The following is a 16,337-nucleotide window of genomic DNA, read 5'->3' as shown; positions in this document are numbered from 1 at the left end:
TATCTCCCAGGGAATTAACTGGAAATATTTCTGGAGCTGAGGAATTTCCTGAACACACCCCCAACTCCTCACCGGCATAAACCATCCTAAGCAGTAGTTTTCCCAAACCAACCAACCTAGTTTCTTGTTAAAATAATCTCTTAAGACTGTGGCCAATCTGCAAAATGGAGGAAACCATCTCCTGTCACTGATACAAACACAAATTTTTTTAATACTGCTAAAGAAAAGCAGTCTTGGGCTTCCCTGGTGGCTCAGTGGTAAAGAATCCGCCTGCCAATGCAGGAGACACAGGTTCAAACCCTGGTCTGGGAAGATCCCATATGCTGAGGAGCAACTAAGCCCCTGTGCACTACAACTATTGAGTCTGTGCTCTAGAGCCTGGTAACTGAAACTATTGAGGCCACGAGTGACAACTACTGAAGTTCGAGCGCCCTAGAGCCCATGCTCTGCAACAAGAGAAGCCACCATGAGAAGCCCATGCACTGCAATGAAGAGCAGCCCCCAGTCTCCACAACTAAAGCAAAGTCCACGCAGCAGTGAAGACCTAGCACAGCCAAAGATAAATTCTAAATAAAGAAAAGCAGTCTTAAGTGTGAGACCATCTAACATACAGCTATTTCTAGAGGGACCCCATTAGCTCTAGTCACCACTATGAACTAGGCCCCACTAAAGTCTGACGATCTTGCTAGGTTCCTTCGTGACATACTGGCCATCAAGCAAGCTGATGAAGGCTTGCACTCAGTCATTCTGCTCAACCAACAAGGCATAGGCTGAAAATGTCAGGTCCTTGGGCTTTTAAGGGTCTGTGGTTCAGGCCAGAACTAGAATCCAGACACCAACAGTAATTAATGGTTTCTCTCTTTATTGTTTCTCCTTTTATCAAAACCTGTCACAGCTGGGGGCCAAAAGGAAGTAAAAAAAAAAAATTCCCACAAATATCCCCCCCACTTGTCCCCAGTGAGTTCTCCCCCACCCGCTACCCAGGGCCTTGGGCCAGCCCTGGGCACACATGATCATGTCCCCCACCCTCAGCCTCCTCCCAGCAATAAATACAGGTGACCGTGATTCCATGAAACCACAACTGATTTCTCCATCTTGAATGCCCCTCAAGGGGACAAAATTTTAGGAGGCAAAAGAAGTCTTGCCCACTCCCATCTTGAGGAGTGTAAACTTCTTTCCCCCAAGGGACAGGGGAGGTAGAACGCCCCTGTCAGAACCGCAGTAGCTCTAGATAGAAGCGGGGAGAGGAAAGGTTGGGATGCCAGGGAAGAGAATGATTTCCAGCAACCTCACTCCTTTGATCCATTCATCCCTTCTCAGGGTAAGGGGTGGTCCCAGTGTATCAGGGGAGGGCTGACAACAGAGAAGAACCAGGAGGAAGAAATAAAAGGAGGGAGAAGCAGTTTGGTGGGGAAGGAAGGGGAAGGAGAAGAGGAGGCCAAAAGCTGCGGTCATCTTCTTCTAAGAAATGGCATCAACACGCAAGGGAAACAAATGGAGAGGGTGTGGAGGAGACTGAGGGCTCCCAAAAGAAAGCGAAGGGCAGCAAGAACCCTATGATCCCCAGGTCTTCACAGGTGAACGTGCTCCAGTTAGAGCAACAGGATATTTGGAGATGAAGGGAGATTTAGAGTCAATGGGGTGGGAGAGGTTGGGAGATCACAAAAGAAATTCAGAGCCCAGGGACAGCCCTCTCATCCTGCCCAGATGCTGGCAGAACCTGGATCTTGAGATCAGAAAGGTGAAGCCTGGGGAAGGTCAAACTCCAGGGCAGAAGGAAGAGTACTATCATGACCCTCACACCCCACCCCAACATCCCTTCAGTTATCGCAGGTGAATAGTCCAGTCAGATGCCACATTGACGCCAGGCTTGCGCAGGATCAATACCGAGGTCTCAGGGTCATGCTGGAAGGACAGGCGGCTTTCAGGAGATCCTGATGGAGGAGGAAGAAAGAGTGCCAGGATCAACAGCAATTACTTTCCCATAGGTGGGGGTCCCCAACCCGGAGGCCAGATCACTCACCTTTTGTCTGGAGTACCACGGTTGCTGGCTTTCCGGCCCCTATTATCACCACCCGCTCAATCCAGATTGGTGTCTCAAAGTGGCCTTTGGGGTCTGTGGAGCTGGAGGAAGCAAAAATGGATACCCAGCAGGAAAACAATTATCAGAGCAGAAAGGAGGAGAGCAGAGCAAGGTCAAGACAGGAGAGCACAGTGAGCTGTGCGCATCCCGGGGCCCAGCCTCCTCCTCCTGCTGCTGCTGCTGCTGCTGCTAAGTCGCTTCAGTCGTGTCCGACTCTATGCGACCCCATAGACGGCAGCCCACCAGGCTCCCCTGTCCCTGGGATTCTCCAGGCAAGAACACTGGAGTAGGTTGCCATTTCCTTCTCCAATGCATGAAAGTGAAAAGTGAAAGTGAAGTCGAGCAGTTGTGTCCAACTCCTAGCGACCCCATGGACTGCAGCCTACCAGGCTCCTCCGTCCATGGGATTTTCCGGGCAGGAGTACTGGAGTGGGGTGCCATTGCCTTCTCCACCTCCTCCTGCAAAGGCTGCCAAGGAAGAAAGCTCTTCCTCCTTACCTGGAGACCAGGGTGTTGCCAGAGAATGAGAATCGACGCAGCAAGAACTCATGGCGAGTCTGATAGTTGAACGTGTGCCCATCATCTAGAAAGAGCTCTCCTTGGGCCGTACCCTGAGCAGGAAGTGGGACAGGTGAGAGCCTGAGCCCCAGAGGGAGTGAGGGGCACCTGCCCTGGAAGACTGCCTTCTAGGAGGGTGGACAGATGGAGGTGGCGGCTCCCTGCCCACGCGCTCACCTGGAGGCTGAGTGCGACGAAAAGAGTGATGGGGTCGTCCTTCATGCAGTCTGAAGAACGCCGCACTCGCATCCACCGGGGCACGATGGTCCCTCCACGCTGGAACACGGGGATCTAGGGCAAGACCAGTGCCAGGATGAAGCAGCAGTGCTGTACCTCTTGCAAGTCTGTGCCCCCTTAGGAACTGGACTCCACCATACACACTCTCTCCCCTTCTGGAAACCTAGAGGCACATGGAGCTGGCAGCTGGGCCAGGCATACTCACACTGCTTAGAGTTACAGGCAGGTACAGGGTCTGCGGACCATGATACTTCTGGTAGCTCTGAACATCATACCACACCTGTGGGTGCAGAAGATAGCCTCGGTCACTCGCTGCACAGAGGACCCCACTCTCTTCACTCTCTCTGACCTCCACCTTCTTTCCCTACCATGCCCTTCCTTAACTCACCTCCCCTTGGCCAGGCAGATAGACCTGCACACCACGAGCCTCGGAGTCTGATACAGGGTGAACCAGCAATGCATCCCCTAAACACAGCAGAATCCACTCTGAATTGGGGGATCGGTTCCCAAAGAGGGAACCCTAAAGCACCTGCCCCTTTGCAGCAGCAGCCTCTGACCCTCCTCCCTTCCTGCACATCCACAGACATATCCCCCACAGTGCTTGCTTCTTCTCAGCCCTACCCCAACCCACCACTAACTGTCCTCGTTTCTCACCAAGCAGGAACTGATCATCTATACTGAAAGTGGTCACATCCTTAGGATAATGCACCCACAGGGGCCTAGGAAGGAAGCAAGACAAGAAAGGAAGACACCTGCTGTTTTGGTGGAAGTCAAAGATGCTACCCCAGGAACTGGCAATAAGAAGAGCACAGGCGTTAAGACCCGGATCTGGCAACCAGTAAGGCTTCAGCTATGCAACCTAACCTTGGACCTGACATCTGGTTTCCCAACCCACCTCCCTGCTGCCTCCTCCCCAGCTCCTTCTGGAAAATGTTCTGCAGAGCGACCTTCCAGTGGCCACTTTATTATCCTGGCCTACAAGGCCCTCCAGGATCAGGTCGTATTTTCCACTCCACCTCACCTACCTCTCCCTCTGGTTTGTTACCCCTGAGACACGCTGTTTTTTTTTCCCACTGCTGGAACACACCAAACTGGTTTCCATTTCATATGTATGCACTTGCAATCTCTCCTGCTTGGAACATTCTCGGACCACAAGTGGCTGTCTTACTCATCAGACGGCCTCATCTTTACGTGGCCTGTTTGTGGAACTTAATTCCATTACCGTGTTCTACTTTTTACAAACAGCTTGTCAGTGTTGGCGATTTTCAAATTTATATATTTGTCTACACGTCTCTCTGTCTTCCTCACAAGGGTAGGACACTTGTCTAACTTGTTTCAGGCTCTGCAGGTCATGATGGATGATCCCTGGCATGTCAATAAGCACTCAGGGACGTCTACTGCTATTCATCCCCACTGGTCTCCTCTCACTCTTCCCCTTGCAATCAGATTTCCCTCCTTTACAAGGCCCTGGCGAATGAAGAAAAGAGCCCAGAGATGGAACCCTGTCCCCACTGTCTCCGAGCAACCTCAGTCCACTCTCCACAGACCCAAGCGAATGCCTTACCTCATGACTGGGATCCCCTCGCGATGGGACTGATAGAAGAGGGTGTACCAGAAAGGAAGTAAGGAGTATCGCTGGCCCAGGGCATCTCGAATTATCTCATGGTACTGAGACGGTAACAGCCACGGTTCCCGCCGACCAGTGTCCAGGTGGGCATGAGCCCGGAAGAATGGCTGATAGGCACCCATCTGGTACCAGCGCACAAGCAGCTCTGGCTCTGGATTTTTGAAGAAGCCGCCCACGTCCGCTGGAGAGGGGAGAGAGAAAGCAAGTTGAGAAGAGGGTGAAGGAGGGCTAAGGAGCCCCCCAAGGCCCCGGCCTGGACTATCGGTTCTCTGCTCAAGCCTAGGGTCCATCTGTGCCCTCTACCCTGTCCCTCTCCCGCCAAACCAAGGCCCCAAATTACTCCTCCTCCTCTCACCTCCACAGAAGGAAAGTCCCACCAGCCCTAAGCTGAGACACATAGGAATCGAGATTTTCATGTGGTCCCATTCAGCAGCATTGTCCCCTGTCCACACGGCTCCTGAGGAAGAGAAGAGGGAGGGAGTTTACGTACAGTGAAGGGCTCGGCCTTAAGACAGCTGACCTCTCTGACCTGTCACACCTGCTCTGGGGCCCCCAGGGTCCTGCTGAAAGTGGCGGAGTTCACCAGAGCACTCAAACAGGGACTGGCCACCCCATGCCCTGCCTCCCTTTAAATGCACAGCTGGAAGGAAGCGCACCACTCAAAGGGTGGCTGCATGGACAGACCTCCCCTAGAACCAGACCCAGGTCCCTCCACCAAATCTCTCCTCCAAATCTTACCGAAGCGCTGGGAGCCAGCGAAGAAAGCCCTGCTCAGGACAAAGGGGCGTTCAATGCCCCCGGAGCGCAGGACCAGGCCATCCGCGGTCGCCATGTGCTGCATGGGAACAGGAAAGAGCGGTGGTAAGGGGCAAAACCAGCTGCCGTCAGCACCAGTTCTCAGGCCTCGGTCTCGCCTCAGTCCCTTACCACGTAGAGGCCATAGATGTTATGCACGTCTCGGTGCTCCCAGCCCCCATAGTGCTGGGCATCCTTGAGCATGGTGACCTCAGGACCATTGAACACAGATGGTTCGTTCATGTCATTCCAGACATAGAGGTTAGGAGCCGAGCCCTGAGAACACAAGGCGGAAAATGGGAACAGAGGACAGAGGGGAGGAAGAAGACAAACAGTGTGAGAGCAGAGAGCTCCTGGGAGTCCAGACAGATGCACCTCTCAGGGTCCTCCCAGGATCATCAAGGGCCCTGATATCTTACAAGCAACCAGCCACAGCAGGGTTGGCAGGCAGAGACTGACTCCAAGAGGTAGTGTGGGAAAGACAGGCTGCCGTACCTCGTAATTGTCAAAGTGAAACATGTTAGCCCACCAGGCCCTCATCTTGGGATTGGTGAAATCAGGGTAACCAGCTGCGCCTAAAAGTCAAGGATGGCTTTAAACCCACGAAGGGCAAACCGGCCTCCACGCAAGCTCCCTGGTCTCCTAATCATTCCCCCTCATTTCTGGACCCACCTACCTGGCCAGCACCAGCCTTCGTAGTCAGAGCCATCCCGGGTTTTAACATACAGACCCAGGTTCTGCAACTCTTCGTGTACACGGTAGCCAGAGTCCACCTTGATGTGGGGGTCCACAATGGCTACCAGCTGTGGGCAAGGACCACGGGTGGTCAGAGCTCTCCAGGGAAGTCATGCCTGAGAAAACCGACCACAGCTGCAGCCCTCTTACCTTCCGCCTCTTGGAGGCCAAATGCTCAAGCATGTTGCGGGGCTGTGGGAAACGGCTGGGGTCCCAGGTGAAATACCGCTTGCCATCGGCATGCTCAATGTCCAGCCAGATGACATCGCAAGGCAGGTTGTGGTCATCAAAGCCCTGATCCACTTCCAGAACGTCAGCCTCATCCCGATAGTTCCAGCGGCTCTGGTGGTAGCCGAGGGAGAAGAGCGGGGGCAATGCCTGGGTCCCTGCAGGTTCGGGGTGGGGGGGGACGGGGTCACAGCGGGGTCAGGCTCAACCTGGAGCCAATGGAGATGCCCGGGAATTCAGGGAGGTACACCGGGACTGGGCCAGAGAACAGGCCGAGGCACAGGACTGCTGAAAATGCACAGTCACCCACTCCCACTCAGGGAGACAAGGATCAGGAAAGCAGGCTGCAGGCCCATGGAGTAGGGGCGCCACACACCTGTGAGACTAGCGTACTGCCGGAAGACATCGAAGACAGAGGGCCCGAGCATCAGGAAGACATCGATGATGCCGCTCTCAGACATCCAGCGAACATCCGTCTGTGGAGTCTCCCCAGAGCCCTGCAGGTAGTCCAGCATCTTCCCAAACAGGGTCTGCAGGGAGGACCAGAGAGAGGTCTGACCCCACCCTCCTGCTTCCCAAGCCAGTGTTCTCCTGAGTGCTCTCACAGCAGGCTCCTTGAGCCACTTCGGGCTGGGGTTGAACGTCACCTCCTCAGTGAGGCTTCTCTCAGCCCCCTCACAAGCAGCCCTACCCATCCTCCCCCCACAACCGCTGTATTTCTTTCACAGCGCTTACCACCACTGAGTTCATCTAGACCTATTACCTATTTAACCTCTGTCCTCTTCCTTTCCTAACTCAACATACAGTATATTCCCCATATGGATAAAGGGATCTAGCTCTTATTGCAAACTCAATAAAAACGTATTGATGATAAATGAAGGAAGAGAAACACCTTCCCCATGGGTTGTGTCTTCGGGGAGTGACTGGGGAACTCATAGGCTGCTCACAAGGCCAAGGCCTGTCTCTCACCCAATCCCCAACAGGTAACCAGACAGGCCACCCTACCAGCCTCTTCAAAGCAAATGGCCCAGCACGTACATCTGGCTCAAGGCCCACCGATCCCTCCCCACGCCTGTGCTCTCACCTTCCCAGCAGTGTTGGAGGATATGTCAACCCAGGTCTCTGCAGCGTTGAGCCAGAAGATGCCTAGGTCCCGAAGGGGGCTGTGTGCCAGGAGCACGGGCACAGACCCGTACAGGGCCATGCGGTTGTACAGCTCATACTGGAACACGTCCAAATTATAGAGACGATACGGCTCCCCACCCCTACAGGTAGACAGACAGACCAGCCCTTGACCGTGGTACACACAGGATAAACATTGGCCCCTCTGCCCTTTCTCCAAGCAGAAAATCTGACCGCCAAAGGCGCCCTGGGCATGGGGAGTGATCCAGGCTCATCCGGAGTATCCAATCTGTATGCACATTCCCCACAGCCCTGACTTCTGACCCGTTACCTCCCCCGACCTTGATGTCACTGTGGGACTCACTCAGTGACTTTCAGCCTGAGGTTGTCTGCGTGCTCGGGGATCCCATACACATGCTCCATGCCTGGCAGAGAGAAGTCCAAACTCACAGACATGGGGCCTGGAAGAGAAGCAAAAGATAAGCTCCGGAGCTGCTGCCTGACAAGGATTCCCTGCACCCCTGCCCAAAGCTCTCCCAGCCCCTACCGTAAGGCTTGCTGTCAGAGTGAGTTTTGAACGTCTCTTCCCAGGCTCCCGGCTCATCATGCTCTGGCTTCCCCTGGGTCTCATCTGGCTGGAAGGAGGAAAGTGGACCACTGCCCAATCACACACCAGTTCTCTCTCTTTCCTTGCCTGTTTTCTAAATCCCATCCCTAATGGCAAGACTAAGCTCAAATTTCTTGTGGGCCTTTCCCCTCCGACCTTCCAGCCAGCCCCGTGCTCCAACTACCCACCATCACCGACTTGCCTTGTCGTCATCCCCAGGTGTTTCCTCAGGCTGGGCCCCATCGCCCTCAGCTGGTTCTTTTGATCCTTGCCTGGAAGGTAGGAGAGCTGTCTGCTCCAATCCAGAGGGGGCGGGGACGAGGGGCTAGTGGAAGGAGGGGTGAGGGAATAGAGAGCCAAGGGTCCAAAGGAACGAAGGCATTGGAGGAACGGACTGAATGTCAAAGCTTGGAGAGGGATCCCCAGTGAGCAGGTAAGTATGCAGAGGATGGGGAGAGACATGAGAAAGGGAAATGAGAAGGAAATGCCACCTGGAGGTGCCTTCCAAACACAGCCCCAGCCACCAGCCTCTGCCAGCGTTCCAGAAGAGACAGGCAGGCAGGTTCAAGGGCGTGGGTTCGGAATGCCAGTCCTGGCCCTGCTGCCTCTACCAAGAGACTCTGGCCCCACCTTCCCTCACTGGGCCTCAGCCTCTTGGGCTGACACACGGGTTTGCAAAGGCAAGTGAGTCACAACCATGGTCAAACCTCTACACACGGTCAGGCTTATACGCAGGAACTTAACACAAGAGGTTCTGCCAAAGAATGCTTTCAAGGGCAGCTGGCAAGCAGTCTGCCCAGGGCCTCAGTGCATGCCAGCTGAGAGCCAGGAACCCCAGAAACAGGCAGCATCTCTCCACCCTCTGGCAAAGCAAGGAGCTCCCTACACTCCTCAAGTTCGTTCAACATTTCATCTTCCTTCTCCCAGGGGGCTCCCAGCTAGGGGAATGGAGGACAGGAACCAGAGACCATATAGCTGGGGTAAATGGGTGAATGAAGGGAAGGGCATGGAAAAGGTCCGGGGCACCTTCCTTGGGGGCCAGAGTGAAGGGCGGGTAAGGGCAGAAGAACAGATACAGTACCAGTGGTCATGGATTTACCTAGAGAAAACGTTCTTGATCCTATCCCAAATGCTACCGAGCGTGAGACTAACTTTATCCGAGAAACTGGGGCAGGAGGAGATGGGTAGGGAAGGGGAAAAGGAGGCACAAAACCAACACAAAAACAGAAACATAAAAGTGAGTTTCAGTCGACAAACTTCCAGAGATGGGGCAGGGGAAGAAATAAAAAACAAAAAACAAAAACCAAAAACCAAAAAAAAGAAAGAAAATAAATCTGGGAAGTGTGATGGTGTGAGAGGGGGAAGAGGGAAAGGCAGATCTAGGCAGGCCTCCCCGAGGAGGTGCCCAGGGTACAGACAATGGACAATGAGACTGCCTCCTGGTCTGTACAGGACATGGAGAAAACATCGAGCCAGGTCTGCTTCCTACCCTCCCTGCTGGTCAGTTTCTCCCAGCCCCAGCCCCCACCTGGCTGCACCGCCACCTCATCTCCTCCCAGGGCCCCAGTGCCAGACCCCTCAACACCTCTAGGTTCTTTCACACTAGGTCTCCTTCAGTGCTTGACCCCTGTACTCACGAGACCCTGGGGGTCCTCTGGTGCTCTAAATTTAAGAGTCCTCGGGCATTGACACTGAGCAGAAGGCTGCGGTCCTCCAGCAGGTCAAGGCGGAATGGCCGTGCGGTCAAGATGATTTTATAGGGTCCCTCGGCGACGGTGAGCTCCACACTGTTGTCATCCCGGCCAGAGACAGACAGCCTAGGAAAGAGATCAAAAAGGATCTAAGGACATGCAGAGGGCCAAGAGTAGCCATGACACTTAGAAGAAGGGCAAGTGCTAAGAGCTATACAGGAAGTGTGGTTAACAGTACAGGGACAGACAAGTTTGACCAAAGGAACCAAATAAAGAGCCTGGAAACAGACCCAGGCATACTCAGAACTTTGAAATGTAATAGACATCGTGGCAGTTCAGTGAGGTCAGGAGGAAAAACGTTAACAATGATAAGAAAAACACATTTTCTGTAGAGGAAACAAATGGTATCACAATCCTATCTCATTTCAGATACAACAACTCCAGACAGATTATGACTTAAAATTTTCAAGCAAAACCTTTGGAAGAAACTATAAAGAAACGTTTTTTTGACCCTGAGGTTCAGATTATTTAAACACAACTTAGAAACTGTGAACACCAGGCTAATATACCTGACAATATAAACTTCAGAATTTTGGTTTATTGATAGATACCTTAAGGGTAGTCAAAAACAAGAAAAAAGTCTAAGAAACTGTCCCAATCTAGAGGAGTCTAAGCAGACTTGACGACTAAATATAAAACAGAATCCTAAATGGGACTGTCAGGCAGAAAAAAGACTAAAAACTAAGGAAACAATAAAATATGGACTTTAAGCTACAAGGGTATATTGTACAACTCAGAGAATATAATCAATATTTTATAGTGACTATAAATGGAGTAACACCTTTAAAAACTGTGAATCACTATATTATACACCTGTAACTTACATAATACTGTACATCAACTACACTTCAACTAAAAAAAATGAAAACAAAATTTAAAAAGAATTTTCTTAAGAACTTTACTTAACAATAATGATCTATTCATTAGGCATGACAAATATACAACAATGATGTTAAATAACAGGGGAAAATAGGAATTCAAGGTATAGAAGAAGTCTCATAATATTCTTGAAACTTTCCTATAAATCTAAAATTATTCTATAATTTTACAAAAGTGAAAAGATAAACTATAACCCAGGAAGATACAGCTGTAAAACATGTACATAATAAAGAACTGGTATCAAGACTAACAAATTTCTACAAATCAGCGAAGACAACATCAAAGGAAAATGAGCAGAGCCGTAAACTTCCGATTCACAGAAGAGTAAACCAGAATGACAGATAAACATAGAAAGATGAGGACATGCTCAATGTATCGTTCATAAACTGGAAAGACAAGCAAGCCAAGACCATCACGTGGTATCATCCTACAGCCCTTCACTGACAAAAGTTAAGTCCAACAGTACCAAGGGTTGGAGAAGACGCAGTTCAGTAAGTCTCATATATTGCTGGTGGAAGTGTAAACTGGCAAGCCACTTTGGCTTTATCTTGGAAAGTTGATTACTTCCATGTTCTATACTCTGTAGTTCTTCTCTTAGCTCTACATCACAGAGAAACTCCTGCACAGGCAGACAGGAGACATGGACAAGAACGTTCAAGCCAACACTGTGAAGAGTAAAACACTGGAAAGAACCCAAATGCCCATCAACACAGAAATGGAGAAGTGAAGTTGGGAAATATTCATATAACATAGTATTATACAGCAGTAAAAATGAATTTCTAAAGCTACATGCAACAGAGTTAAATACGTAAGTGAAAAAAAAGAAATCCCAAAAGATCTCATTTACTAAAATACTTTCCCTACAAAGCTCAAAACAAACAAAAGCTCAAAAACAAACAAAATCACAGAATTTATCACTTTGCACATGCACGTATGTATGTACGTATATGTACACGTATGTTTATGTACATATACACACAACATAACTGTGAGGACAAAACCAAGGGAGTAATAAACTTTCGAGTAACAATCACCTCTGAAGGAGGCAGGGGTACGGGGCAGTAAGATGTATGTGTTTGGGTTGGGTGAAGGGTTTATCATGCTATTTTCTACGTTAAATACTTAACAGAGAGCCATGCATGGAATAATGACAGTGTGTCGTGGCCCAAGTACTTGAATAATCCTATCCTGAATAAGTGGGGAGAAAGAGAGGAGGGAGGAAGGGAGGGAAGAAAGAAAGAAAGAAAAAAGACAACAGAAAAGAAAAGAGAAGAAAACAGACAAGACAGTGGGATGGGACGGGAAGGGAGGAACCAACTACAGAGACGCTGTATTCCTGGAAGGCAAGTTCCATGGCCTTGCTGATTTCCTCTTATACTGAGAAAGCTGTATTTGTCTGCTGAATGCACAAAGATAAAAGGTGAAAGAGAAACCAAGCAAGGGAGTTCCCTGGTGGCCAGTGGTTAAGACTCTGCTTTCACTGCTGAGGGTGCAGATTCAGTCCCTGGTGGGGGAACTAAGATCCCACAAGCCACCTGGCTCAGTCAGTCAATCAACAGAGAAAACAACTGAAACAAAGGAAGAGATGAAGGGAGGTTGAGAGCAGCAAGGTGCTACTCATTTATCATTCCAACGTGGAAGAGAAAGTCAGCCGCCAAATGAAGGTTCCTTAGGAAGGACGAAAGGGCCATGGAGATGGCTATGTTTCTCAGGGGAAATTTACCCAGCTGTGGGGGGATCGGCCACCAGCACATCCGGCACACGGTATCGGGGCCTCCGGGGCTCGAGTTCATCGATCCTGATGCGAGTCATGTTCTTCTGAAGTCCCTGGAGCTCCAGCACCAGCACCACCTGTGGGGGCAGAGGTCAGGGAGTGGAGAAAGGAAAGAGCTACACCGAGGAATGCCCTCTGAACCCACTTCTCTCCTGAGGGGATCTCCTCCTTCTAGCCCTTTGCCTAAGGGATCTGAGACCCGAATTCCTCACAAAGTAAAAGTCCCACAGTTAGATGGCATGGGATGTGGGCCATAGGTTTCCCCTTCCCCAATTCCCCCCGGCTATTTCTCCACCCCCATCTGACTCTTCCTTTTCTCCCCTGACCTTGGTGACTTCGTTGATCAGATGGACTGTGAGCGCATCAGGACCAAGCTGCAGAGAGTCCAGTAAGGCTCGGTAGGGGGAATGGCCTGGCCGTATGCTTCGCTGCCTCCTGTCAAGTGAAACAATTGAGAAGGGGGTGGGCTTCCCCAAGGCCCTAAGTCCTTCCATCAGCTGCAGTGACCCACGCTACCTCACCTGCCAGACACCTCCCACATTACCCTACTTTCCATTCCAGTCTCCCAGAAATATCATACTTGCAGAAGGAACTCTCTTCACAGGTCTTAAAGTTGCTTCTATCCACAGCAAAGGTAATTCCCAGACAGACCCCTAAACAGGCCAGTACCAAAGCGGTCCAAGACCTAGAAGGAAAAGGATGACCAGGGAATAATCAGAGCAGGGTCAGAAAGGGCCCCACTTCAGAGGTGAAGGCCTTTCCCCACCACAACCCTAAAAGGGGAGCAAGGTAAGACTCCCACTAAACAGCAAAAGAAGGCAAACTGGACCCAGGGTTAAGTGTAAGGCCTGAGGAGTTGGCTCACTCACACCTTCCCTTCAAAAGGCAGAGGAAGTGGACAAAGGATCCCTGGCCTTCAGAGGCCAGGTATTGACTCAGGTTACATCAGCCTCTCAGAGGAAAGGCACAGTAACAGCCAATCCCAGGGGAGGTGGTAGTATCATACGTGTAGAACAGAGAAACAAAGTCAAGCCATGCCTTTCCATGGGCAAGACGCTAGGGGGAGTGACAGTGAAAAAGTTAAAGATGTACCCTCAGCTAGCCTGCTGGCCACACTTCCTGGGGTCCTAACATCCCTAACGCTCTAATCATCGTGCTCCTCAGACCTCCACTCCTGTATCTTTGACATAAGTCACCACTATCACCACTTGAGCTTGAAAAGAATAACAAGAGCTAACCTGTACTGAGCTTCCCTTGTAGTTCAGCTGGTAAAGAATCTGCCTGCAATGCAGGAGACCTGGGTTCAATCCATGGATTGGTAAGACCCCCTGCAGAAGGGAAAGGCTACCAACTCCAGTATCCTGGCCTGGAGAATTCCATGGACTGTATAGTCCATGGGGTCACAGAGTCGGATACAACTGAGCGACTTTCAACTTGTACGGAGTCCTAATTTACATCTAGGAGCCTGGCTAACTGCATTATAGTTTTTAACTCCATCTGTAGTTTTCAGTAGTGTCAATGCCCAAGTCTCACCCCAAAGTTCTGATCTAACTGGCCTGAAATGGGACCTGGGCATCAGATTTTAAACTCCCCTAAATAATTCTAAGGTTTCCGGGGCAGCTCAGTGGTAAAGAATCTGCCTGCAAGGAAGGATATGTGGGTTCAATCCTTGGGTGGGGAAGATCCCCTGGAGAAGGAAATGGCAACCCACTCCTGCATTCTTGCCTGGGAAATCTCATAGAGAGGAGCCTGGCAGGCTACAGTCCACGCGGTCGCAAAAGAGTTGGACACGACACGGACTGAACAATAACAAAACAGTCCCGATGGGCAACCAGTGTTCAGAACCAAACTTTTTTATGCACTAACTCTTTTCCCTTTGTTTTCTTGGTGAAGGTAGGATTGGAATTGATCTCAGATGGGTACATTGAGACATAAAAGATTCAATAATTCATCCAAGACTGAACAGTATGAGGCGCCAGCGGGATTGAACAGTGTGTGACCCCGGGGCTCAGGTACTGCACGATGTACAGCAAGGTGCACCAACCACCAGCAGGGCCTGCCTCACTGAGGACCGTCCCCCTAAGGTTACTACAAACCCGCCACTTCCCCAACATGCCATCAAGTGACAGACAAGGGACTAACAGGCTTATTTAAGCAAGTCAGTTTGTTAAGGATATATTCTCCATTCTGAGTACATCCTAAACAGGCATTCTCCAACTTTAGTGTCTGTTAAGAATTATGAGCAGTGACTGTTAAATGAAAATTCCTAGGTCCCAGGGAATCTGCATTTTTTCCCAGTGACTGATCTAGGAGCACACTTTGAGAAAGCGTTCCATATAGGAGAGGGAAAAACAAAACACAGACTTCTCACCACTCAAACCCTGCTAGCCAGAGAGTAGGGCCTACTAAACACACGGTATCCACCACTAGCCTCGGTATCAGCTGGAAAGCTAAAGGTAAAGAAATTCACCAGGAAGGAGATTATGGAACAGAGTAAGCCCTCCAGTTCCAGAAGAAAGGGCAAAGCATACCAGGCCAGACAGAAAGGTGAGGGAAACACCAGGCTTTGTGGTTTAATAGGCCAAGCAGGAACAAGGAGCAGCAAAACAAGCAGAAGAAATGCTCCCAGAAAACTCAAAAGCAAGGCATGTGCGGCCCCTCACCCCCACACCACAAACAGGAGTGACTGCAGCAGACACTCTGAGCCACTGACCCCATGTCTATACCGGCCCAAGGCAGAAGTAAGCAGAAGTACGTGAGTTAAATACTTTCTGGAGTCTTATTTGCAACATCTATAAAATGGGTTTGGAGAGATGCCAATGTGGATAGGATTTCTGAAGATTTTTCAGATGTAACCTGTTGGAAGGCCCTAAGAACTCCGGAAGGCCTCGAACGCCTCTGAGCAAGAGGTGGTCACAAGTCAAGTTTAGGAATGAGTCGCAGGGAAAGGTGCACCCGTTTATTGTTTCAGATCACAGGTTTCCAGAATAGGATTTCCGATCCATGCTTTTCCACTGCTGCCAACAGTACACGCCTCTCCCCACCCTAATACATCCGTTAGATCCTGGTAAATACTTTGTGGCACTGATTGACTGTTTCAAGCCGTTTTTTCCGTAATATTAACTAGAGAACGCAGACCAAATCATTGTTGTGTTTCAGCAACATCGTCCAGGTCGACTGTTAACTTACGAGATCCTGCCCCAGCCATGCCCAACGACCGTGAACACCGAACAAGCCAGGGATGGTGTCCACGTGAAGACCAGGGCAGGGCAGGGTCCGGGCCTCTCGAGAGAAGGGCAAGGGCAGTGGAAAGCAACACTGCCGGCTACGGTGCTTCCAGCCCGGCTGGGGGCCGCAGGGCAGCAGGCTGCATTCCCGGAGGCCTGGCCGCGTCTCGTCCCCCGCCCCGACGGCCCCGCGCATTGCAGGAAAGAGGTGGCAGCGTTAACCGCCGCAATCCGCCAGGGAGGGCGGCGGCTGAGAGCGGCCCAGACCAAGAAAAACGCACGGCTGCGGCCTTCTAAAGCCACCGGTCCGGAGCCCCAGAAATAAGGGGCCCCCAACGCCGCGCGGATCTAATGCGAGGAGGCTGGGGCAACCTGAGGCCAGCTCCAGAGAAACAAAGAGTCCTCACGAGGCCGGGGATGGCGGAGTCTCAGGATAACATAAAGAAAGGAAAGATACGGGATTTAGGGGCTTGGGGGCGTCCCGTGCGCGCCCCCGGGATCCGAGCTCCTCACCGCCTCCTACGCGCCTCCACTGCCGCTATCGCCGCCATCTTGTGCCGGGTTTGCTCCTTGACCCGGAGCTTCCCCTCCCCCAGCGCGCGTTGAGCCACGTATCTTAGCGCCCGCCCCTTCCGGCCTCCTGATTGGCCCGACCGCACAGAGGCCGGGCGTTTGTCCCATTGGCGGAAGGAGGGTTACGCTAAATGCTCATGG

The 16,337-nt window shown here is 51.2% G+C and overlaps 1 protein-coding gene across 2 annotated transcripts; it reads right to left on the bottom strand.

The window, feature by feature from the left end:
- Positions 1 to 845: 845 nt before the first annotated feature.
- On the bottom strand, positions 846 to 16,241 carry GANAB (glucosidase II alpha subunit). 2 transcript variants are annotated; one of them, XM_027532866.1, is made up of 25 exons: positions 16,137 to 16,241; positions 12,977 to 13,081; positions 12,723 to 12,831; positions 12,346 to 12,473; positions 9,630 to 9,809; positions 9,092 to 9,157; positions 8,195 to 8,264; positions 7,933 to 8,020; positions 7,750 to 7,846; positions 7,348 to 7,528; positions 6,640 to 6,793; positions 6,186 to 6,421; positions 5,977 to 6,103; positions 5,796 to 5,875; positions 5,433 to 5,576; positions 5,244 to 5,340; positions 4,861 to 4,962; positions 4,443 to 4,686; positions 3,533 to 3,597; positions 3,267 to 3,343; positions 3,084 to 3,158; positions 2,819 to 2,932; positions 2,582 to 2,694; positions 2,024 to 2,124; positions 846 to 1,934 (listed from the first exon to the last, which is right to left on the bottom strand). In XM_027532866.1, exons 1-25 carry the CDS (start codon positions 16,172 to 16,174, stop codon positions 1,825 to 1,827), a joined length of 2,901 nt encoding a protein of 966 aa, XP_027388667.1. In that variant the 5' UTR covers positions 16,175 to 16,241; the 3' UTR covers positions 846 to 1,824. The 2 variants fall into 2 exon arrangements, with proteins under 2 accessions (XP_027388667.1, XP_027388668.1); XM_027532867.1 differs by lacking the exon at positions 9,092 to 9,157 and having other exon boundaries at positions 849 to 1,934.
- Between the last annotated feature and the right edge of the window lie 96 nt (positions 16,242 to 16,337).

The sequence above is a fragment of the Bos indicus x Bos taurus genome, chromosome 29 (genome assembly GCF_003369695.1).
Source record: "Bos indicus x Bos taurus breed Angus x Brahman F1 hybrid chromosome 29, Bos_hybrid_MaternalHap_v2.0, whole genome shotgun sequence".
Lineage (NCBI taxonomy): Eukaryota > Metazoa > Chordata > Mammalia > Artiodactyla > Bovidae > Bos > Bos indicus x Bos taurus.
The sequence above is the reverse complement of the archived record's forward strand: the minus strand, read 5'-3'. Positions and strand labels throughout refer to the sequence as shown.

Bases quoted from the DNA above. Each gene is read 5' to 3' on its own strand.
- GANAB (XM_027532866.1), bottom strand. From the start codon at position 16,174: ATGGCGGCGATAGCGGCAGTGGAGGCGCGTAGGAGGCG. The intron at 12,474-12,722 runs GTCAGGGGAGAA...CTGCCCCCACAG, and splicing joins TGATCAACGAAGTCACCAAG to GTGGTGCTGGTGCTGGAGCT. The intron at 3,344-3,532 runs GTGAGAAACGAG...TGCTGTGTTTAG, and splicing joins AGATGATCAGTTCCTGCTTG to GGGATGCATTGCTGGTTCAC.